The 24,276-nt window shown below is 41.1% G+C and overlaps 1 protein-coding gene across 3 annotated transcripts in view; it reads left to right on the top strand.

Moving 5' to 3' along the window:
* Positions 1 to 22,773, top strand: part of LOC121672928 (pleckstrin homology domain-containing family H member 1-like) — a 35,091-nt gene extending 12,318 nt beyond the window's left edge. For 2 of the 3 annotated variants that reach the window (XM_042045858.1, XM_042045856.1), the window contains exons 4-20: positions 2,149 to 2,298; positions 5,084 to 5,167; positions 5,947 to 6,028; positions 8,716 to 9,725; positions 12,554 to 12,632; positions 13,216 to 13,304; positions 13,804 to 13,954; positions 14,959 to 15,098; positions 15,753 to 15,863; positions 16,421 to 16,507; positions 17,498 to 17,659; positions 18,609 to 18,689; positions 19,603 to 19,782; positions 19,915 to 20,023; positions 20,920 to 21,032; positions 21,688 to 21,864; positions 22,672 to 22,773. In XM_042045858.1, the coding sequence (XP_041901792.1) occupies positions 2,149 to 2,298; positions 5,084 to 5,167; positions 5,947 to 6,028; positions 8,716 to 9,725; positions 12,554 to 12,632; positions 13,216 to 13,304; positions 13,804 to 13,954; positions 14,959 to 15,098; positions 15,753 to 15,863; positions 16,421 to 16,507; positions 17,498 to 17,659; positions 18,609 to 18,689; positions 19,603 to 19,782; positions 19,915 to 20,023; positions 20,920 to 21,032; positions 21,688 to 21,864; positions 22,672 to 22,773 (2,907 nt within the window). Of the gene's footprint in view, positions 1 to 2,148; positions 2,299 to 5,083; positions 5,168 to 5,946; positions 6,029 to 8,715; positions 9,726 to 12,553; positions 12,633 to 13,215; positions 13,305 to 13,803; positions 13,955 to 14,958; positions 15,099 to 15,752; positions 15,864 to 16,420; positions 16,508 to 17,497; positions 17,660 to 18,608; positions 18,690 to 19,602; positions 19,783 to 19,914; positions 20,024 to 20,919; positions 21,033 to 21,687; positions 21,865 to 22,671 lie in introns of those variants that run through there. The other variant, XM_042045859.1, reaches the window with a different exon arrangement.
* Positions 22,774 to 24,276: the final 1,503 nt, after the last annotated feature.

Below are 24,276 nucleotides of genomic sequence, written 5' to 3'. Positions count from 1 at the left end.
CATATTATTCCATGCCAGTTTGATACTGACATCAAGATTTTTTACTGACCAGCTTAATTCTAGGAAAGAAGCTATGTGTTGACACCATGCTGTTGGTTTCTATGCTAGACCAGCAACTACCAGTGAAGAAAACCAGTTGTTCTTGGGAGTGGTATCAGTAAGTCCATACCCAACCAAGACAGGCAAAGGTAACACAATACAGGCAAAAGTGACAGCTGTGACAGCACCAGCAGGAAATACAGTTATTGCGACTGGCCAGTGAAGAAGGTTTCAATGACAAGGCTCAATGACAGGAGCAGAGTGCCCAGGATATGATGAGATGCAATGACAGCAAGGGACAAGATGGAGAACAAGTCAAATCCAGGTCCAAGAATGGGCAAGAAAGGGAGAACTTGGCTGGGAAGGTGTAGCAGAAATCAGGGTTGCCTTCACTCACCTGCCACCAGCAGAAATGAGGGTTGCCTTCACTCATCTGCCACCAGCAGTTCTGTAGCCATATGCTGGCAGGTCCTAAAGACTAGCAACCCTCAATGTTTGCCTTTCCAGCAGTCTTATCCACATCCAGAGATAAGTGTTCCTAGAGAAATGCTACATAGCTGCCTGACAGCCTGAAGAAGTGACAGCACAAGAGTAGGACCATTCCCTTCCACTAATGAGTACATTCACCATGAATGAGAGGCAGCCAACAAATGAGAGGGCTCCACATCAAGTGCAAAATCCCTTGTTATCTTTCTCTCCAGGAGTCTGGGGGGTTGGATTTGTTAATTCAATGGACTCCCTGTAGCTGCCAACCTCAATTAAGGAAATCACATGTTTGCAGTCCCCTCACTGAGCCTCTAGTACAGAGTCAGCATTTGGGCATCAGACAGAAAGGAGGGGCCATTTCTTTTTACTATAATCACCCTAAACTCTAATGAAAACACATCCGACTCAGCAGGCTTAGTTTTCTGGCTCGGATGTTGGGTGCTTGCCTTTCTGATTCAGTATGAGGAAGAGGCAATTTGCTTCTCTGCCTAATACAGGCAGACAGGAGGACAAAACACAGCTTCTGCAAGTATGAAGTGTAGGCTGCTCAACAGAGCATGACTAACAGTCTTGCACAGACTTTGTGAAGTGCTCAGATTGCTGCCTGCATTCTGTCTTTCTGGTTCTAAATTTATGCTAAATTTATGGTATTTGGAGTTGGTTTCTTTGCAGATTTAGCTTCTTTGAGATGTGTTGGAACCAGAGATTTTCCCATCTTCAAATGCTGCAATTAGTACATTTGAGTTAAATTGAGGGGATTCCATTAATCTTTAGAAATGAAGTATTATAATCCATTGTAATAGAATGAGGTAATGGTAAAACAGAGTGGCATTATTGAGAGACAGAGGTTTTGAAGAAAGCAAAGAGGTTTTAAAAATTTGCTAAAAACCTGAAACGCTTCAGTAGCTACTAGATTTTAGTGCATTGAAACTTTGTCTGTAGTGAAGGAGCTCTACAGTGATCTTTCTCTTGCTGAGATGAAGAAGTGTTGGCACTGGCAGGAGCTCAAAGACAGGCAAATCTTCTGAAGTATCTAACATTGTAACTCCGTAGCAGGTCTGGAGAAAAGACTTGGCGGAAAGACAGGAGTTGCTAAAACACTGTCTTATTCTGGGGATAGGAGGAAGAAGGACCTCCATAATAGATTTTGCTATAGAAATCTTAATCTGAAGCAAATGGCCAGGGGTTTGTGGTATGGTAGTGAGTGAGGTAAAAAACTGGCTGTGATATTGCAAAGGAGGAAGGTGTGATGTACCTTGTTCATACATGTACAGAGACTATGGTGCCTGTATGACGTCTTTGATTAGTAATTTGATTGTAATATCTCACAATCCACGATGTGTTTATCTATTCATGGTTCAGTTTGCATCTGTTCTTGCTTCAGCTTTACAAATGAATGGACAATGTTCCTTTCACAAATGTGGATATAAACTAAGTGTGATCTGAAGGGTATTGTAGTTTTTGATGTTTTATTTTTCCTTCCCTGACTTGAAAAATAAGAAACCCACAAATATTCTCATTTATTTTCATTCTCTTACCACTACACAAGCAGCTCCTTAATTTGCATTAGTTTGTTTTGTTGTGTTTCGGTTTTTTTCGGTTTCCTTCTGATTACCATTACAGGTCAGAGTTATGGAAGAGAAGATAAAACTAGCTGACGTGAAGACTGGTGAATCTGACAGCACCCTGCACAGGAAATACCAGGAGCTGATGTGCACAATGCAAGGAAAGGAGGATCTGATCAACAAATTGGAGACACAGCTAGCAAAACAGGTAGGGATATTTTCTACAGGGAGGCCTGTAGGTTTCATGAGTTAGAGGAATTCTGTAATGTATAGTTCAAATATACGGATTATGTCTCATTACATGTTAGTCTCTCAGTTGCCTCCAGATCAGCTGTAAGATAATGCCCAGCTCAGTAAAAGATCCTCTCTTTCAGATAAAACATCCACTCAGCTTTGACAGCCCATGTCTCTTCATTATTGGAGATCAGTCAGTGAGCTTAAAGGGCTTCCTTATGTTAGTTCTGAGACCCTACATTGTAATGCTACAGTCTGGTCATGGTCTTTCTCTGGCTTTTTGGTGTATAGATTGCTTTGCGGAGCCATTGTGTAGCCCATCTCTGACTCAGTTCATGCTGCTTCTTGGGAAGGGTCTTTTCCCAGTCTTCAGCAGTCCTTTAGCATAGTTCATCTCTTGTCAGATGTCATTATAGAAGAGCAGCTGTTTCCCAGCATGGGTAGTTCTTAGTCTCTTCCATTTTCAGTTGGTGGAAGGAAAATGCTACATACAGCAGGGCTTGTATTGCAGTTCTAGTAAAGGCCTTGCCCTGTGGTTTTTATAACATGAGGAATGAGGTATTCTTATGTGTTGCTAAGTAAATAAGTTTTAAACAGAAGTAGAATTTTACCAAAAAAAAAATTACTCAGCCATTTGAATTACACTGAACTAATTGTGACCTATTTCAAGGACTGTTAGTAGAAATCTTGTTCCAGCAACAAGAGGCAAAATGAGTTTCTAGAAATGAAAGCCAAAGCTTGGTAATTCCAGACGAGAAACACTCTGATAAAGAGTCACTGGTTTAGTTTCAGACTGGGATGAGATGGTGGCAGAGCTAGGTTACTAAGGGTCCCTGTAAGGCATCCTATTTGTTTTCACTGGGATGGGAAGAGACATGGAGTTCAGAGCATTATTAAGAGAACACTGAGGTCGTGTCTGGACCACACAGTAGTGTGGGACACAAAGAATCTCTAATTGCTTTTGGATCTTAAAGCACAATAACTGCATCTATGGCTGCAGTGCCCGAGTGAATTGGTTCTGCTTTGAGGCAGGGCTTACTAAGCTTGGTGACTATGCTGTCATCGTGTCACTATTCTACTTTAGAACCCTAAATAAAATCTTGGCATTGCACTTCACCATATAGTGTAGTAATCTGAACCTTTTGCATCTTGAACCCTATTCCAGGACAAGTCCAGGTCATTAGGGATTCAAAGCCAATTCCCATCTGATGGATTTTCAGAGATGGTAGATCTGCTATTTGTGCCAGATCATTTCAGACCTGTAGGCACATCTAGTAGTCTAACTCCTGCAAAGGTTGAGACCTGATGATTAGGAACATACACAGTCATATAAAAGGAAAAAAAAGCTAAATAAGTCTTCTTCTTAAAGCATGAGATTTGATTGCTGTTATTTCATTATGCTCAACTACAAATGTTCCTGCTGCCTATAACGTTACTAGGGTGTATTTTAAAGTCAGCAAACATACATGAATAAGAGCCTTTAAATGTGCAATTGTAGTGATAAATAGCATGTGGTGATTAAAAGTGATGGGAAAATGTGGGGAATTTTGTGCAGTGTGCTCTGCATTTATATGGTATTTATCAGTGTGAAAAACTGGGGGAAAGGACTGACATTTTTATTGTCATAATTACTTGTATCTGTTTACTTCAGAAAAAACAATGTAACAGGGAAACCACCAACTACTGCCAGAAGGTATTAATTATCTTTGCCCCTTAATTGGAGAAACCAGGGCTGATGTGCCATGGAGCATATATTCCTCCTTTCTCCCTTCCCTGCCTTGCTCCTGGAACTGATTTCTTCATGCAGTTGTTTAAATCATTATGCAGATAGGATAGTTTTCAGTGATGTTGCTTCTGATGAAGCCACACAGAAGATAAATCAGAAAGTTTTGGGTGATTATAGTATTAATTCAGCATCTTTCAAAGGAAATTTCCAGAAAAATTAAAAACACAGCTGAGAAAACACAGCTGCAAAAATGCTGTAGCAATATTACCCAAGCAGATACTTGGGGGAGCAACAGTCATTGTGCAAATCAACAGTATTGCCATAACACCTTTGTGTGGACTAGAACTTGTTCTAATGGATATGTAAACATACAACTGCTTATAGCATCTGAAATCCTCCTAGCAGGTCTTAGTGTCTTTCAAGATCTAATTGTGGAGTTTTTTTAAATTTACTTTCTCAGTGAGAATATTGTGTGTGTGTGTGTGTGTGTGTGTGTGTGTTAAATACGTTGTTGGTATTTGCATCTTGTACACCTTAAAAGTTTGTGCCCTACACTTGCACTTACAGCAGCTGAAATCCCTTTTGTTTGGAATGATTGATGTGTTATGAATCAGTTGTAGGGCACTGCTTAATTCTTATTACCTTTGGCCGATGATGTGTGTGTAGGCTGGGGGAACACTACAGGTGCTCAACAGCAAGCAGCAACATTGCAAAACCACATGAAACAGAAAAAGTTGCAGACTGTACTCAAATTGTGGTAGGTGGCCAATTGTTACCTGACCTGGATTTTGCTATTCCACAACAAACTCTTGAAACAAGTCTCTGAATTTAACTCTAGGGACCATGTAAGGCAACTTAGAGCTTTATTTTTTTCAGAGGCCAGCTGAATAATAGTGTCCAAGTAGCAGTCTTAAATCTTATGTCTGGAATGGGAGCTTCAGTGTTTCAGTCACTCCTGATGCAGTAACTCACTGAGAGCTGTTAGTTGTGCTCTCCTAATGCGTCTAATGTTGGGTTTTGTTTTTTGGCACAGAAACAGCTGAGGACTGAGGAAGCCAAAATAGTTCAAGAGAAAGCTGCCAAGATCAAAGAGTGGGTAGCATTTAAGCTCAGGGAGGTAAGTCTCTAGCTTGCTGCCAGGTTTCAAGGCCTGTGAGTAAGTGCAGTGGCTGCACTCCCAGGGGGTTCCTATGTAGGACAATAGTCTGGGGACAGTCAAACTGCCACAGAGGCACTCTGCTTGTTTGGCCCTACATATACTCACTTGTAGGGCTGGGGTCATCAGTCTTACTGAGGGCTATTTACTTTATTGGGCAAACTGTAAATGCCTGTGAAGTCGCCAGTGCCCAAAGGCAGTTTCTGAACATTGACTAGTCACAAGTGGCTTTCACCTAGCTTACTTTTACCTCTTCCTCTTTTCTCTGGGCGCAGTTTCTGTTCCTTTCTGACAGAGCACCTGTTGCACAAACATGTCCTTTGTTTTCTCGTCTCTGACCTCTCTGTTCTTTCCATCCTGTGGATTTGTGGCTCTGTCTGGGCCTATCTTCTAGAAAAACAAAGATAGCAGTGGGTCAGCATGCAGTTTTAAAGATGCTGTAGTAGTTTTCAGCTGGGAGTGGGCTGTCTGGTCTTTTATTCCAAGTTAAAGACGTACTTGAGAAGTGCCAGTAGTTCACACAGTGGCTGTTTGAGAAAGCACAGAAAAATATTTTAAGTGGGTTTTCTAGTGATGCTGCTGATTAGAAGGATTTTGAGGTGACTGGTAGACTCACCCATCTTTTTTTTCCCTTGTTAAGATATTTGAAAATAACAAAGATGAAGGCATGTTCTGTGTAGTGGATCACACGTACACCAGTTTGGCATTATTTTTCAGTTTTTATTATTCTTGTTTCATAGCTTGAGCTAGAAAATTACCACCTGAAAACCTGTAATCGGAGACTGATGGAGCAAATTGAAGCTCTTCAGGATACATTGCAAGGTAAATGTGTTCAACTGGCACTGCAGCCCAGTAACCACCACAAGAGTGGGGTCGGCATTCGTGGGTTGGCATTATATTCTTAACTTTGTCAGAAATTAAAACTTGTGACAGCAAGCAGTAGAGTTGTTCTGTTGCCCTGTTCCTTAGCGGGTCCATTTTTAAGATGGGAATAACATGCTACCTGCCTTAACTCTTGATTGTTTTCCCACCAACAATTGAGTATAGACGCCTTTTTTTCTTAGAATCTGCATTTGCCATTAAAATAAGCCACTGAGCTCCTGAGTTAAAAGCATTCATTGAAATACACAGTAGAACTCTCCATTCACTTCAGTGCTGCAGGGGAGAAGTCCCTGATGTATTTCAGTGTACCTCCACGTGTGAATTATTCTCATCCCCACAGAACCTCTGCTGGCATGTGAACTGAATAACTGAATGAACCAAGGCAGCAGCTATTTGGTCTGCCTTTAGGAGCTAGGTTCTTCTGTGCTATCAGCTTGGGTTGGAGAAAGCTGCTTATGGTGTTTTGGGTATTTGCTGTTCTTTGGTGGCTGGATGGAAAACTTTGGTCTCCAGGCTTGAATTCAGCACCTTTCTTTGTAACATACTTTGAAGAAGAAATTCTCTCTCTTTTTTTAATTTTTATTTTTTAATAAGCTTGGTTTGGTCACAGTAAGATGAGCTATTTTCCAGAACTTCACTGGGCACATGGGCAGGGGATATTTCTTTCCTGCAGAAGTCTTTCTGGCATTCCTATTACTCCACAGCAAGGGAATAGGGCAAAATTCCTTCTAAATCCCACCACATTTCTAGTGAAATGCTTTATGACTGGGTTTTTCTCATCCCCCCGGCTCTGACTGTTCACAAAAAGAGAATGCCTGGTAAGCTGCGTTAATAATCCGGTATTAAGTGTTCCCTGGATCCCAGCTCTCTGGGCAGTAAACAGCACTGTCCTCTCCTCTTATCCCTCACTAGTCTCGCTATGCCAGGCTGAAGTCAGAGGCCTTTGCAGAGAGACAAATCTCTCCTTGCTTGCTATGCTAATAGTAACAGCTGCGTCTTCATAATCTCCTGTCACATCTAGGAAGCTGCAAAAATACCAGTAGTATTTAAAATGAATGGGCTCTTTTCAGTCTACACTAATGATTTACCTTAGGGTCAGGGGAAAATACGTGCCAGGATTTGTGTGTGCCAGTGTTATGTGTTAGCTTTGCTAACATTCAGTTCCTTGTGACTCAAGTGCCAAGGTCATGCTCTCATGATTTGTCTTTTTCTCAGCTGTTTCCAAGAGCAGGTTTCATCCTCTCCACTGTCAGCAGTAATTTATTCTGCTGTTTGCTCTTCCCTCTGTAACTTTGTGTCTTCAGTTTGTTTCTATTTCCTTGTAAATCCCATGGGTGGTTAAGAATACCCATAGAGTTTGATGTTCAGGCAGCATTTTCAGCAATAGCTGAGCAGAGTCACGCTCACCCATATTTTGCAATTTTCAAAGCATCTAATGATTTGTTTCTTTTTCAGTCAGGCTGAAATAAATATGAATGCCAAGGTCAATCAAATATCCTCTGCCATTCCAAGTTTTACCCCCACTTTCTCATATTCTAAAGCTGCTATTTGGTGGAAATTGTAGAACTGGGATAATCTTTAAATCTAATAATTATGGAAAAGAAGAAAGTATAGTAATTACGAAGTGTAGGTACTAAGGACAATGGAGGCAATCTAGGATCTATCTTTTATGTCATCATCTAACATAGCAACTGAAAGGGCAGGGAAAGAACCAAAAAGAGGAAGATTTTACAGCAAAACCATATAAGTTACTATTATAAAACTTTGTGACATAAAGCACTGTGTGGGTCAGATAGCACAAAAGGATAACAAAAAGCTCTAGGGAAATTCTTGAAAAGCAAGTAAACTCACTGATTGCTGTGATAGTTAAGAAGGTCTCCATACCTTTGCTGGAAGCCTCATCTAGCCCCTGGGAATGGATGGAATCATACCAACTTATTTGATGACTTAATCACTGTAGGTCCACTAAAGCCAAAAGCCATGCTAAGCAGTGTTCTGGCCACTTGGATGTATCTGACAAAGTGTTGTGTGGATAGGTGCACTTCCTTCTCATGTTTTATGAGAGGAGGCATAATTTTATAGGTAAGAGTAAAAACTCCTATATTGCATTAGACTGAAAGCTTGCCTAGGCCGGTATCCCATCTCCTGGTTGGCTGCTCACGTTCCAGGGAAGACCATACAAAATATTGCAGGTAAAGCTGTCCTTCTCTCCATATGCCCTTCCAGCTTCTGCTCTCAGTAGTTTAGGAAGTTCCTAAGCCAGAACTCCTGTACTACTGATACATTACTTTTTCTGGCCTATCTGCAGCGTTCTGTTTCTTTTTTTGTCTGGGAAAAACCTTCCTCCTGTAAATTTCAAATGCTCTGCCTAATTTCATTAGGCACCCTTTAGTTTCACTTTTGTCAGGAACAGCGATTAATCATTTCCTATTCATCTCTTCTGTGCTATTTCCAATAATAAATGTAAGCACTTTAGTTATAGCTGTGTCCAGCCATCTTCTTTCCATTCTATATAGTCCTAAACAGGCCAGGGTGCTATTGAAATACAACTGAATGTACACTAGGAAGCAACATTGAAGACATTAAAGTATATGAATGCCTTAACCATATGTTCTCCTTCCTTGTAGATATGACCAGCATTCCTCCCTTTGAATCTCTTTGGAGCTCTGATTCCCTGAAGCCCCGAGCATCACAGGCCTCTTTTGCTGAGAAGATAGACCAGAAACCTGTGCTTCTTGCACCTGGTTTCAGAGAGGTGTGTCAGACAGGACCTACCAAACATGTCCTCTCTTCAGGAAACATAGTCCTTGCCAATGACACCTTTACTGAGAATGGAGAGGATAAATCTCTGCTTTCCCAGAGCATGCTGAAGCTCATGTCTGACCCATCAAGCTGGAATCTCTCCACAGAGAAAAATTTATTTCCAACCATAAGTTCTGAACACGGTTTAGGGTGCTCTGATCCCATATCATTGGACTCTCCAGCAGAGACCACAAGAATTCTTGAGGCTTTGACCTTCCAATCATCTTTGGAAGGAAACCATAGTGCTGTGAGCACCTTGCAACAAGTGAGTTTGGATGGCACCCGCTTCTCTGATGATCTGAGTGCCAGATTCAACTCCCACCGGCTGGACTCCTCTTCCTCAGGAGAAATAATGAGCGTGCTTGAGGGCCGTCTCCAGACTGCTGAGCCACCTCTGGTTCTGTCAACATCAGCTGTTACAGCACATTCCTTCTGTCCAGGGAGGGAATGCAGCCGTGGGAGTAGTATGACCTTTCCAAAAATACGAACACCCAATACACCAAGAGACAGTATCCAACTAGCCAAGAGACATCACAGCCAACCACAGTCGGGGGTTAATTCTTTCTGTCCTGTAATGCACTTAGAGACTAACACTTTCCAGCCCATAACAGACCCTCCAGTCACCTGTGGGCATGTGGAGGAGACAGACATTGATGATGATGGAGTGATGGAGAAGATGGAGACAGAATGTGGCCTGCTGAGGGGAGAAGCTGGAACGTGTGAGGGAATGTACCACTTACCTGCAGAGCAAAGAGAAGCTGTGAGTTCTGAGGCTGGCGCACTTGACCTGGGAGGTAAACCTCCCACACCACCGCTGCACCGATTCCCATCATGGGTAAGAAATGCAAGGACAACAGTGTGAGAAGTGCTGCTTATCTTTGTGCCTGGTAGTCAGGCTACAACACTTCTTGGTCACAAGGAATTGATACCTCTGGGTATCACAGGTTACATTCCTGAGCCACCAAGTTGGACAGTTCCAGATCATGGGGCATGCTGGCTCCGTTGACAATTTTTTTTCTTTTTCTCTCTTTATAAGGGGAAAAAAATCCATTGAAAAAATAGTACTCAAGAACCATAGGAATAAAAATGAAAGGCAAAATGTTCTGCATTGTGGTTTATCATTATATGGGTCATCAAAAGTTAATCCTTAGTTCTGTTGTCATGTAAGATAGAAAAATGAGTCATAAATCCAGTGGACCAGACCAGATAGCTTCAGAGTGAGAAAAAGCTGTGGATACTAGAATAGATACATGGATTAGATCTCAGCATTCCTATCTCATTGTATGCCCCTGCTATTAGGAGAATTTTGCGAAAAACTATGGTAAAGTGAATATACATATCCTGTTGTTTTTTCTTACTTTTGAGGTCAGATAGATGAATTGTTTATTAGTCCTTGAATTGTTTAGATTGGAAAAAGCAGCCTTCTCCTCATCACTGAGAAGGTGGACAGGTCACTTGTCATAGAAAGAGATCAGGTTGGTCAAGCAGGACCTGCTTTTCACAAACCCATGCTGTCTGGGCCCGATCCCCTGGTTGTCCCGCATGTGCCTGTGATGGCACTCAGGATGGTCTGCTCCATGACCTTCCCCAGCACCAAGGTCAGGATGACAGGCCTGTAGCTGCCCAGATTCTCCTCTGGCCCTTGTAGCTGGTGTCACATTTGCCAGGTTCCTGTCACCTGGGACCTCCCTGGCTGACCAGGGCTGCAGGTAGCTGATGGGCAGTGGCTCAATGAGCTCTTCTGACAGCTCCCTCAGTGCCCTTGGGTGGATCCCACCTGGCCCCGCAGACTTGTGTGTGTGTCTAAGTGGCCAAGCAGGTCACTGGGCATTTCCCCTTGGGTTATGTGGGCTTCATTCTGATGCCTTTTCCTGCTCTTAAAATCAAGAATCAAACATGGTTAGAAGGGAAAAAGGGACTTTATCTTGGTACTTATTTTAAGGATCCTTAGGTGCACTACGTCCAGGTCAAATGCACCGAAATGCACCCCCACAATCCACCTGGTATAACATTATAGGTTTTACTAATTAGCATATCTATAAAAAATTCCCCAATGAGAGGCTCGAGTGAGCCCCCCTCCCCAAGGAACCTTCCCCCTCGGTGGTCTTATCTCAGTTTACAAAATGTGTTCTGGAGAGGACCTTGGTCTCTGGGGCATCTGATCTCTAACTATGAGGCTTCTAAGATGTTTAGTCTCCTAGCTTGACAAATAAGTCTAAGAGTGTCAGCTAAAAAACACTTAAGAATACAAAAGCTATAAAAAGGTATATAAAAGGGTATAAAAGAAAAGGCAAAAAAATCATCATGGCATCAATTCTGCTCCCCCTTCCGTGTCTTCCAGCTCAGAGGGCTGGGTACTTGGAGAGCAACTAGTTTTACCATCAAAGACTGAGGCAAAGAAGGCATTGAGTACCTCTGCCTTTTCCTCATCCTTTGTCACTGTTTCCCACTCATATCCAATGAAGGATGGAGATTCTCTCTTTGTTTCTCATGTGTTTATAAAAGTCTTTTTTTGGCTTTTACTGCAGTAGCCAGGTGAAGGTCTAATTGGGCTTTGGTCCTCTTAATTTTTTCTCTGCATAACTTCATGGTGTGTTTGTACCCCTCCCGAGTCACCTGTCCCTTCTTCCAAAGGTGATAAACTTTGAGTTCAGCCAAAGTTCTCTGATCAGACAGGCTGGTCTTCCTCACTGTCTCATCTTCTAACACATGGAGATGACCTGCTCCTGCACCTTAAAGATTTCCTTCTTGAAGAATGTTGAGTCTTTCTGGATTCTTTGTCCATCAGGACTGACTCCCAAGGGACTCCATCAACCAGGTTCCTAAACAGGCCAAACTGACAAACCTGGTGGAAATCAATGTAGCATCAAAAGAGACAATTCTCTTTTCATTTGCTTTTTTAAAGGCAGGAGCAAACAAGTGATTTATTGAAACGGCGAAGTCAAGCACTCATTGTTAATTCTTATGTCTTATAAATTTTTTGGTGTACTTGACTTTGCAATCTTAGGTACTTTCATATTATGTATTATATGTGTTATTTCATAGTGAGTTTTGGTTGTATGCTTTAAGGAGCACCAAGAGGTTTCCTAGCTTTGGGGTTTATCCATTTCACACTAGCTGATGTCTTAGTAGTAGCTCTGCATCTAGATACAGAGTTGGGTTCCTCCTCTGGAATTTTTATCAATTCATGAAGCACTTGGAGGTCCTTTGAACTGAAAGTTCTGTATGTTGTTGTAACTGAGACACAGGCTTATTGAGATCATTCCAGGCATTTCTTTCATTCCCTTATTACAGAATGGGCATCCTTTACAGCTGATGACTCAATGAATTGTCCTGGTTTAGGGCTGTTCTTAATTCTTGTATTGTTTATAATTTGGAAAAAAATCCATCTCTTTCCAAGCTGTGATACAGTAATTTATTGACAATTACATGTAGGTGTCCAGTGTGTGGATGTCACGTCTGTAGCTGGGAATTCACACAGAGTTACACACCTCCATTAATGGTCATTCACACAACATACAGTGGAATTCAGCTATCTTTCTTAGAGAGCCCTTCTTCCTACCCAAAGGTGTGACTGTGGTGTGATTCTGCGACATGGGCATTTCTGTCTGTAAGAATTACATTTTTGCCTGATCATTGTTGTTCATGGTATTAATGTTTCAGGAGAGCCGAATCTATGCTGTGGCCAAGTCTGGCATGAGGCTGTCTGAAGTGGCCATGGTGAATGATACTTCCAGCTGCTGTAAGTTCTAGACTAGATCCATCCTTAGAGGGAGTTCATGGTGACAGTGTGGGACCTGAGCTTCTGGCTATTCACATTTCTTCGTTTCCTTGCCTGTTTTCAAAGTAAATTTGACCTCATAGATAGCCTCAATAAAGGAAGGGAGGAGAAGATACCTGATTTTGGGGGGTGGTTGGTGCTGGGCTGTTTGTGCCTCTACATTCAGGGACATCTTCAGGGATTCCATTATCTCCTCCATCAGTTTTGCCGCCAGTCTTCTGCCTCTGCATGTCTGTGGCCTGTTTTTAGTCTTCTGATTAACCATCACCTTTACCTGTTACGGCTTTTATCTGTTTGGACAAGGGTACACCAGATTGCCACTGTACCATGAGGAGCACAGGGTGGGTAAGGTGTCTTACAGGCTAAATGGAGGGAACATTGCAGCTCTCACTGGGAATTGTATGGAATTAATAACACGTCTCCTGGCCTTTCTGAAGCCTGACTGTCCAGGATAGCAGTCCTCCATGTGCTTCTCCATTAAAACCTCCTCTTTTTCACTGGTTTGTATTATTTGCTCTCTTGCTTTCTCTCTGAATTTTCCCAGTTTCCAATTTCTCGTGTTCAACTTCTGGGCCATTTACCTATCTCATCTACAGAAATGTCACAGTGCCAGTCTACACTACGCTGAAGGGGGTAAGGAGTTACTTCACTTTTCCTGTTGTGGAAAGCATGGTCCAGGGCTGCTAGTAACTTGAGACAAAATAGGATGAAACTGTGCAGTGAAGGAAAGAAAATTAGAGAATGTCAGGAAGTACTGAACATCAAAACAATGCAGAAAGAGTAGCAAATGATAAATATATTTAAGAACACAGAACATTGCAACAAGTTTTGGTCCAGGAAGTTGCAGTGTGCACTATGAAACCTAGAGGTGACAGTGGGTGTAGCCTAAGGAATGAGATGGAACATAAGAAGAGTAGGAGGGTGTAACCAGAGGAAACCCAAACAAATCAGACTAGAGAGTCCAGCTTGGAAGTTCTCAGACTAGAAGGGAAGGAGCTGAGGAACCCTGGGGCAGAAGTGGGCAAGGCAGTGTGAAAATAAAGGGCGTGGGTTTCTCTGTCTTGTGATTGAGGAGGGATTGTCCTGGGCAAATTCTTCTCTCACACACTAACCACACAGGTCTGTTTTCCAGAAAGCCACACAGATCAGCAGTGTGCCTTTCTTAGATGAGTCTTCGGGCTCTGATGATGACTGTGGCTCCCATGCCAGCTTCAGGACGTCTACTGCTGGATCTGAGAACAGGAAAGCTAGCATGCCAGGCAGCCCTCGTGCCGTGAAGAGAGGTAAAGTGGGAGTATGGCTACTGAGCAGCATGAACTCGGTCATCACAGGCAAGATGCCCTGAACAGCATCATTGGTGACAGGCAAATGCTCAGGCGGAGTGATGCCAACAAGGAGTTCTCCCAGAATGTGTGCGGACATCAACAGTAAAACAGTAGAAACAAGTTCTCTTAGATGTTTTTTACTGCTGATAGATTTCCATTCAGGCGATTGCTAAACTAAGATTGCAGGAAGGATTGCCCTCCCAAGTTCATCACGTATCCAGTCATCCATACCTTTTCTGTGGCTTCTCCTTGGAAGCAAGCTACTACTGACACAATAAAGAAAATGCGTTTTTATCTTTGTCATTGGCTGGTAATTTCTTGACCAGTAAGCACATCTCTCCTTTCTTTGAGAGACATCGGGTAGTTTGAGTCCTGACTAGGACTATTTTTCTTGCCTGCTGGGAGAGCTAAACTGATTCCTTGAATGGAATTTTCATTACAGTTGGTTGTCTTTAAAATAGAAGCGTATTTCTTGTAGTCTTAACTTTTATTGTGATGCATTGGCAGATGTGCCTGTGCATTGCCATGTGCCAGTGGTAAAAGATTCACAGAAAGCAAAGCCCCATTGCTAGTGAAGAATCCTTTTCCTTAGCTGGAATCAGAGGGGCTTGAGACTTTATAATGGATACTCCCAGATGAAAACAAGCTGTCTCTCCTTCAGATAACAAGTCTGTTGATTTTTATTTTATATATATATTTTTTTTTTTTTAATCTGTTTTTATTCAGCAATAAATTTATTTTACCGTCAGTATCCAAAACTCTTCACTACTTGTCTTCCTAGGGAAATAAAAAGAGGCCTCAGAAGTCACATTAGTGGGGTCTGAGTTTCCAAAGTCTGATCTGATTTGTCCTTCTTGAACCAAAAATAAGCCTCAATGGTGGATGCAGAAACCTTTTTGGAGTGTACAGTATTCAGTTCATGCTTCTGCCATGACTCTCATTCCTCCCTTTATTTTGAACAGGTGTATCTATGTCCTCGCTGAGCTCTGAGAGTGACTATGCCATCCCTCCTGATGCCTACTCCTTGGATGGTGACTATTCAGAGCCAGAACATAAGCTACAGCGAACATCTTCCTATTCCACTGATGGTGGAATCTGCACTGTAAGTCTTGCGCTGTTACTGTTGTGTTACACTTGGAAAGGGATGCAAACAGAGCCTTGGCCTGAAAAGAGAAAAGTGTAACTATAGTATATTGAGTAATCCCCCTGCAAAGGGATGCTCTAACAGACTGGGCTATTGCTCCAGCTGGGAGACCAAAAGACACTATCTGGTGCTTCAGAAGAAGGTGCATTTCTGTTATGTGGTTAGATAAAAGTATAAGCATCAAGGGTTGTATTCTTTCCTGATGACCTATATTGGTTTCCTGGGGTTGTGTTCTACTTTAATGATGGCCTTACACTTTTGGGACAAAATAAATCTGGAAATTCAGAGGAAGGAAGGAGAAAGTAAAGAAACCTCAAAATGAGCAGCAATAAAGTCTGTACTCTTCAATGCAGGAGATCAAACAGGCAAGGAACAAGAATCATGGCATAGAGACAGCCTTTACTTGTGTTTGGAAAATCAGTGCTTTGGTAGGAAGAGAAAAAAGTTTACAGTGCATCAAACAATCAGTGAAATGATTTTTGATGGCTGCTACTAAACAAAGCAGAAAATTATGGGAGATGCAGCAAATGTCTGGGCTTGATTTCAGCACACTTTCATTTGTATTTTGAGAGGTGCAAGGTAACCTCCTCTCCACTTTGCTCTGTCCTCCAGGAACCCATGGAGAAATCGGGCTACTTGCTGAAAATGGGCAGCCAGGTAAAGACATGGAAAAGACGATGGTTTGTTCTCAGAAACAGACAAATCATGTACTACAAGTCCCCGGTAAGTCACTGGGATACGTTTCCTCCTCTTTAAAGGTACAGAGAAATTCAATATACTGAAAAACCACTTTTGGTTAGACGTGTCACTGTTTTGAAAATCATTACGAACATTAGAAAGATTCACTGTATGCATCAGATGAAGAACAAAGTTATTATTAATAAACTTGTCACTTAACAAATGTCTAGCTGAATCTTGAAAACTTCCAAAGGTGGAAATTCAGCCACCGTCTTGGTAGCTACTGTATGTTGTATTGTCTTCCCAGTTAGAAAAGGTTTGGTTTGTTTGGGTTTGGTTTTGTTTTATTAATCATAATGTCCAATCTGAACTCCATAAGACAGTATTTGTTATCACTGCCCTTGTTACGTTGTTTGCCACTATTGAGGAGACTTTTGCAATGGGATCACACTGTCTCATATTTCACCTGGCAACCTTAGGCTGTCCTTTCCAGCTCACGAATGCAGACTCCAAGCTGCACGTGCATATGATGATGTATTTAAGTAATCTAAGACCCATCTGAGGTTTCCTACTGAAAAAATTGTTTGCTTTTCGTTCCTCAGAGTGATGTTATCCGCAAACCACAAGGGCAGCTGGAGCTGAATTCCTCATGCCAAATTGTCAGAGGCGAAGGGTCCCAAACATTCCAGGTAGGTGTTGCTTTTTTATCCTGCAGATAACCATACACTCAGTGGCTGGGTGAGGGAGCACTTATTTCAGACTGAATGGTACTGTGTGTCTCAAGTGATATGAGCTAACTTTATGTGGTCTCTGTGTTTCCTGGCACAAAACAGGCAGTTAGTCTAATTAATAATGAGGAAAGAGCTAAATTGTAACCCAAATACACCCTTTTGAAATTAAAAGAAATTCGTATTTACTTTTTTCCTGTTTTACACCATAACACTTTCCCTTTTTTGCAGGAGTTAGAGCTTGAAATCTGTGGGGGAAAATGATTCTTAGAACAATTAAAACCAGCTAGTACCTAGGATCTTTCTGAGAGACTTCTCTCACAAGATCTCAAGCCTGACTTTACATGCCTGGAGGATCTAAAAAAAATCTGAATAGTTTGATTCCTTTTAGAATTTGACTTCTAAAGTATTAGAAGTTAGCCCATCACTGGGTTCACTTTTAAGTCATTATTGACTTAATTAGAAAGGCAGTATTAAAGTTTCTTTCATACTTTGAAAGGCACATGGCCTGGCTTGTGACCTACCTTCTGCCCTTATGGAACTGAAGTTGCTAAGGCCTAATACTATTAAATTTATAGCATCTTTCCTCTCAGAGTCACAAGGTAATGAAGGCAAAATGCAATATGAAGTGAAGGCAGCAAAACCCCACATTTATGTAGTCATCTTTAAAATGAAAAACTAGCAGCAGCACTGAGGAACAAGAAAGGATGAGAGAGGACACAAAGCCACAGTATCCAGTGGAAACAGCAAGAGAGCTTATGAGAATTCGATTCATCTGAGTGTCATTTCTTTCACTTGGGCGTTGAGGATTAGCACCTTTTTTCTTACTCTCAGAAAATTCTCTCCTGAATGACCAAAAAAAAAAATCTGTATGGCATAAAGAAACTCAGCAACTGAAGAAAAGATTTGTAGGTGTGCAGATTTATACTTTCTCACTCCTTTTCCTTCCAGCTTGTGACAGAAAAGAGAACCTACTTCCTGACAGCAGACTCTCCCAACATCCTGGAGGAATGGATTCATGTCCTACAGAGTATCCTGAGAGTACAAGTGAGCGGTCCTGTTGGCGTTCCTCATAGTGATGCTAAACCTACTGTGAAGGGCTGGCTCACCAAGGTAAAATAATATTTCATACTTTATTCAGTTTAGCTTGGAATTCACAGTGTACCAGCTTCTTGGTTTGCACAGTAAATGTGAGCAAGAAATTAATATTTTAATACTCTCTGTAAGAGTAGGGAAAGAAGGAAAAGTGGCTGTAGATTTCTGTATTTCAGAGTGAAGCATTTATATAAATGATAAGGAATGGGACAAACAAGGCTACTGAAAGGTACTGACTGTCAAGTAGTAGGTAATAACAAATATCTAGTTTATGTATGCTTTTCTTCAGCAGAGTTCACAGCTTGTCATAGTAAAAAAATCAACACTGTTGAATGTCACGTTTAAGTGATCTTTAACTTGGTGACATAGGAGAGTTTCAAAAAAATGGCTTGTATGGTTCCAGGTTAGCATTTAGTTCTGTCATAACAGACTTCAGGTACATTAGTACAAAGTACAATGGCTGAAAATTCTTATTCTTTGTATCATTTCCATAGATTAGTTTGACATTGCAAGTTACTGTGAATATTTTAATATAATTCTGGTCAGGTTCTAAGATGGCTAAAGACAACCTTCATCTGAAGGTTATTCATCTTCAATAGGAAACAGCTATCTAGACTATAGGCTGACTGTTCTTTTCTTGCTGAGAAGAAGCGATTTGTTGTTATAATCTTTAAAACGTTATTGTTAATATTATATTTCAGTATATAGAAATTATAAGTTACTATGAATGAGTAAAACACTTCACAAAACCTTAGGCCCATTCCCATAAGCACCCATGTACTTGGGTGGGAACTACTTGCCTGTTTTTGGAAGGGGTGCCCTGTATGTTTTGAGAGGAGCTTATATTAGCATAAAATAATATATGCAAACTTGTAAGGGAGAACTGAATTGGAAATTGAAATCCTAGAAGGTCATTCTGAAAATACTGCTGATATTAAAAATATGGATATGTTTGTCCTCCTTACAGGTCAAGCATGGTCACTCTAAGCTGGTCTGGTGTGCACTGATTGGAAAAACTTTCTACTACTATCGAAATCATGAAGATAAGGTAATTCCTTTTTCTCCTTTTATTTCTGGACCCTCCTTTCCCATTTCTTATGAAGTTTTCTTTACTGTTACTGCTTCTGTGTGTCATGTCTCTTTATTGGTTGTACTTCTCTTCTAACAGCACCTGTTCCACAGCTTTATATTTTCTGTGATTTTATTTTTTTAACCTTAAATGACAGCAGACTTAAAAGGCAAGTGATTGCTCTTTCTCAGATCACTCTATACCTTGTTCCTCATTTTCTGTATTTGGTCTTGTGTAGCCTTCTGAGCAGACGTTCATACAGCAGCTGATAGATTCCGCATATTGTCATGAAAACAGATAGCAACCACATTCTGGGAAGAGGGAGGCAATCAGTGTAATGCGCTGCCATTTCTGGACACTTGGCCCAATAGTCCTTTCCTTTGTTTTGGTGATGTCAAACCCCAAGTTTTAGAATATCAAGAAATACTGTGACTTATATTTGGTATTGACCTCCAGAGTTGGCACAGCAGATCTCCTCTCTTGTCTGAATCTAACTACTTATGAAATTTTAAAAGTATTTCTTTTCCAGTAGCAAGCAGAAAGTCTGACCAGGGTCAGAAAACTGTGGCTCAAGATACTAAGCAACTGGCCCTCAAGTGTAATGGGAAGAAAGCAGTATCTTATGGGAAAAAATATCTTCTTATTTGCATATTCTCATTCTAATCTGTAGATGCTCTCCCAAGAAAAATAGAAGTAGTGACACACTTTGTAAGAACTTTATGAAAGAAGAGATTCTCTAGAAGTGCAAGGTTACATTAGCTAAGTACTGAATTATTTATTCCTTGCATTTTACAGAACTGTCAACATTTTTACTTGGCTTTTCTTTCCCAGTGTTCCCTGCCCATACTGGGAGATGAGTTACATTTATCTAATGTGCTTCTGCTCCTCATAGTGTCCTTTAGGGCATCTGCCTCTACGTGAGTCCAAGGTGGAAGAAGTAGACCGTTCCTGTGACTCTGATGAAGATTATGAAACCACTGGTGGAGGACTTCTCTCATCCCACTGTACATTGGTGATTCACCCACAGGACCAGAGTCCCACGTATTTACTTATCCGCACCAAACAGGAGAAGGTATAAAAAGCAGTCTTTTTTTGGAGAGCAAGAGTCTTTTGGTAACAATGAACAGATTGGGTCATATAGGCTTAACCTGATTGTAGAAAACAGGCCTGAATTGACTCATACTGTTGTCATCCTTATGCCTAGAACACCTGGCTGTACCATCTGACCGTTGCAGCTGGTAGCAGTAATGCCACAGTGGGCACATCATACGAACAACTCATTGGAAAGCTATTGGATGCAGAGGGAGACCCTAGTAAGTAAGCACCACAAGCTCTTCCATGGTATCAAGGCATAAGGAAGAATAATTTCAATTCCCAGTTTAATCCAGTCAAAGGTGAGAGAAGGGGATTCTCGGTAGTACATCATATGGTATAGTGTCCTTCTCCCCTTGTTCTCAGACAAGTCTATCACATTGTCACATCATTTATCAAAGCCTCTGAAATGTCTGTAACAACAATTCAAATTAAAATAAAGAACTGGTGCTTTAATTTTTTCCTGTCTTTGTTGGTCTTGATTTTCTTTTCCAGGAAATCTTGACCATGCAAACATGTGCTCTTTTCTCCTAATACATTCAAACATACTTGCCTTCCCATCTGTTTCTCTGTCTGCACGTATAAACCCTTATACATACATCCATGCTTGTCTGTTCCTTCTCATCTTTGATACCTGCTCATGCATTTGTGTTTACACACGATGTTCTCAAATATGTATTAACATTTGCAGTCATACTTAAAACTCTTCTTGCATTCTCACATATTCTGGACCCATATGTGAACATTGCTTCCTGTTGAATAGTGACTTGCACTAACAAAGACCCCCACTGCAGGCAGCTGCCCTGGAAGGGTTTGTGTCTCTGGTTTGAACACACACCTGAGCAGCTTCTCACCAGAATCCGGCTGACGAGAAGTTCTGATGTAGCAGGACTGAGGATGCCAATACTTCTTTTTGCTGATACTAATGCTGCTGGTGACTCCTTATCCATGGTGGGCTTTGCTGAAATCAGTGAAGTATCGCCAAAGATAATGTGGCCTAGTGCAGCGCTGCTTCCTCGGGTGCTTTGCCATCTCAGCAAGGCTCCTTGTCAACATGGACGCTGTTCTCTCTCTTCTGTTTCTGACACTGCATGTTTTTGCCCATCTGCTACCTCAGATTCTCCTCTGTGGAAGCATCCTATGTTGTGCTACAGTAAAGATGGGTTGCACACATCCCTCACTACTCTGCCATCAGAGGCTCTACAGACTGAAGCTCTGAAACTTTTTAAGGTATTTAAAGGGACATTGCATGGTTTTCAGTTATTTTGCTCTGTTGCTGGGGCAATAACATTGTTTGGTCATGTTGTACGACATTTACTGTCACTATGGGTTGCTTTAGACAGGCCTGCTGGTTCATTTAGGTGTCATTCATTCTTTGGAGGTTTAACTTTTCTTTTGCAGGATCTGGGTTTAGGAGTAATGTCCCCCACAGACTTTATGCTTCAAAGTGAGCTTTATCTTCCTCTTTCCAGTAGTTGGATTGAAGGAAACAGAAACAATTCACTGGTAAACTCAGTTGTGTCAGTAAGGCCAGTGGTGAAGCCACTGGAGATTGCCTTTTTGCACTCTCTGAGTGTAAGATCAGCAGTGCGACTGGACAGTGTGAGCAAGGTAAAGCAGAGGCATGAAAGGCAGGAAGCACATTTTCTCCTCAATTCTCTTGCTGACTTGTAAGTTCTTTAGACCAGGGGAGGTTGAGTAAATTTTCTAGTTGCCATAACTAAGGAAGGAGGAATAGGAATTAAATGTTGACTCTCCTCCCTCCCCTCAAGGTTATTTAGTAACTGTCTGTAAGTTAATAAATACATCTGGGGAACCTGGCCTGTAAAGTACCAGACAAGAGTTGCTGTATTCATGGCATTGACTAAGTTCTACCCTTTCACAGTCCTGTCAGCTGTTCATCAACGTTCCTGTGGAGGCATCCTCTATTGATTACCATGTGTCACTTGCCCAGACAGCACTGCAGGTGTGCTTGACACATACCGAGCTGCAGAACGAAATTTACTGCCAGCTTGTTAAGCAGACCAGCTGCCGACAACCCCAGAACCACTCAGTCGTTCAGGTCAGTTCCTCTTCATTCACTGCCACTCTGCAAATACTTTCCATTTAATCCCATGCTTTTAATAATTAGCTATGGGTCTGGTTCTCATAAAGTAGTGCTCATGCTAAAGGTGTGCTGGGGAAAGAGAATCTCAGCACTGGTGTGCAAAGAAAAACACTAATATAACTACTTGAAAAATAATTTTTAGTTTAAATGTAACTGTTTACCAGTTGCAAATGGTCTATTCATTCAGAATCAAAGTTCACAGCGTGTGTTGTCTTGCTGTAACTGTTACATGGTATTAATTTTGTTTTGCATTTTAGATAATCAACAGCATACAAGGCATGAATATTACTATTAAGCATGAAATCTGAATCTTGCACTGTAATTGTTGGGTAAATAAAATTAATAAGTTACAGCATGAATGTACACACGTGATTACAATATTCCCAGCTCAAATGAGACATTAAAATCAGGTTGAATAATAATGGATCTAATTTGAAATAAAATTCCCTTGTGCTTTTTTGGTTATGATTTTCAGTTACATAGTGTTAATTTAAGTCTTAATTGTTGACTCAGTTGTGGTTAAAATAGTCAAAATTTTCAGAAGTAGCCAATCATTTAGAACTCTTCTCAGAGTCCAAACTGAGATACTGAAGAGCAGTCTGTCTGACCATCACTTCCCTCTGAAACATCTTGAACTACACACCTAAAAAGGGTCACTCCAGAAAGCAGTAGTCACCATCCATTATTTTGACTGTAGTATTCTATGAAAGACAGCAGGTAAGAAGTACAGAACAAGAATGATGTCCAGTTTTGTGTTCACAGTGCTGGCAACTCCTGGCTTTATGTGCTCCTCTATTCCTGCCTCAACATCACTTCCTCTGGTACATCAAACAGCACTTGCAGCGACATGCAGATCCCAGGTAAGGACTGCAACAGCATTTCATTCTGCTCAGCTGACTGCCTCTTGCACCCACTACAGATAAAGAGGGAAGTAATTTTGGAGCACACACACCTACAAATATATATTGAGAGGGAGGACAGAAGGTTCCCATCAGTATAAAGCTGTGCCCCTTCAACCATTCATATTAATTTGTCACTTAGATGAAGCTAGTTCACAAAACTGAGTAATCTATACTAGCAAAAGAACTTTCTGTAGAAATAACTGGAGCTACATAGGGGAGTTTTTTGCTTATGCAGCTGTGTTCTTTTATTGACAGACAGACCAAAGTAATTACTTGGAATGAATTATTCAAATTTTAGGTGATTACGTTCTGCTGTCAGGTCACCAAGCAAAGTGACAGAACAAAAGTAAGGCAGAAAACATCTCAGGGACCCATAAAAAGTTAGGAAAAACTAACAAACCTGAAATATGTGATAGTATTATTTTCTATTACCTCTTTGGTGTGCAAGTATGGTAATAGCAAGAAGTTGTTCTCCTTTGCTCATGCTGTGCTCTTTGTTTCCATGGTGATCTGGTCTTCAGCGTATCTCACTGTGTCCTTAGCAGGGAGGTCACAGCTAGAGATGTCTAGTTGTCTGTTGCAAAAATATACTGTTGTTAAGACGAAAGAGTAGTTTCCTTTCAAATAAATATTCATTTTCAGTTAATAAGCCTAAATCTGCCATGGAACTCAAGCTAAAAGTCTCTGGCACTGCAAAGGAAACGTGTACTGCTATCAAGTATTTTAAATGTTTAAATGCTGCCTCACATTTGCTATTTCTTCTCAAAAGCAAAAATACTGATATTGGGCACTCCTCAATGTTCAGGTTGTCTCTCTGTTTGCTAAGACAACATGTTAGGGATCTTTTGTCTAGTACTAGGAGCCATCTCTTCAAACTTGCGTGTTACCAGCTCCCAGACTGGCCCATTCAACTCAGTAGTGGAGCTGCTCAACTGTTGGAGGCTGTTGAATTTCATAAGGATTTGCTGGGCCCTGTGAAACTGATTGATTACATCAGCTTCAAGCTCTGCTGTGCTGATGGTTGGCCCAAAAGTACCTTTGTGAACAAATAAAAAGTTCTTAGCCCAAAAGTATCTTTATGAACAAATGCACTCCAAGCAGAAACAGAAAGGAAGTTTATTTATATGATCCTGCTATGAAACAATTATTAGGGCTAGAAAAAAAAACCCCAGAAATTACATGAAAATGTGCCTATGCTCACCTGTAGTTTATATTAGATTCGGAGCAGTTCCTAAATGGGATTTAGTTTGGTTCCTTCTCCCTAGCTCTAGGAATACTTACCTCTCTTTGGATGGAGCAGATAGAGCTGTTTCTTGGCCAGTTCAGAAGATCTACTTTCCCTGTTCCACACAGCAAGCAAGACACTAGAATGTCTAGATCTATTCTAGGTATTAGAAGATCTTAATTAGAAGAATTATAGATCTTAATTCTAGGTATTGTTTTTCGTGAAAGGGGATCTTAGCGT

This window comes from Corvus kubaryi, unplaced genomic scaffold, assembly GCF_017639235.1.
Source record: "Corvus kubaryi isolate FWS band 111438036 unplaced genomic scaffold, C.kubaryi_AGA036_p1.0 65054, whole genome shotgun sequence".
NCBI lineage: Eukaryota > Metazoa > Chordata > Aves > Passeriformes > Corvidae > Corvus > Corvus kubaryi.
This window is presented reverse-complemented; position numbering and strand designations above follow the sequence as displayed.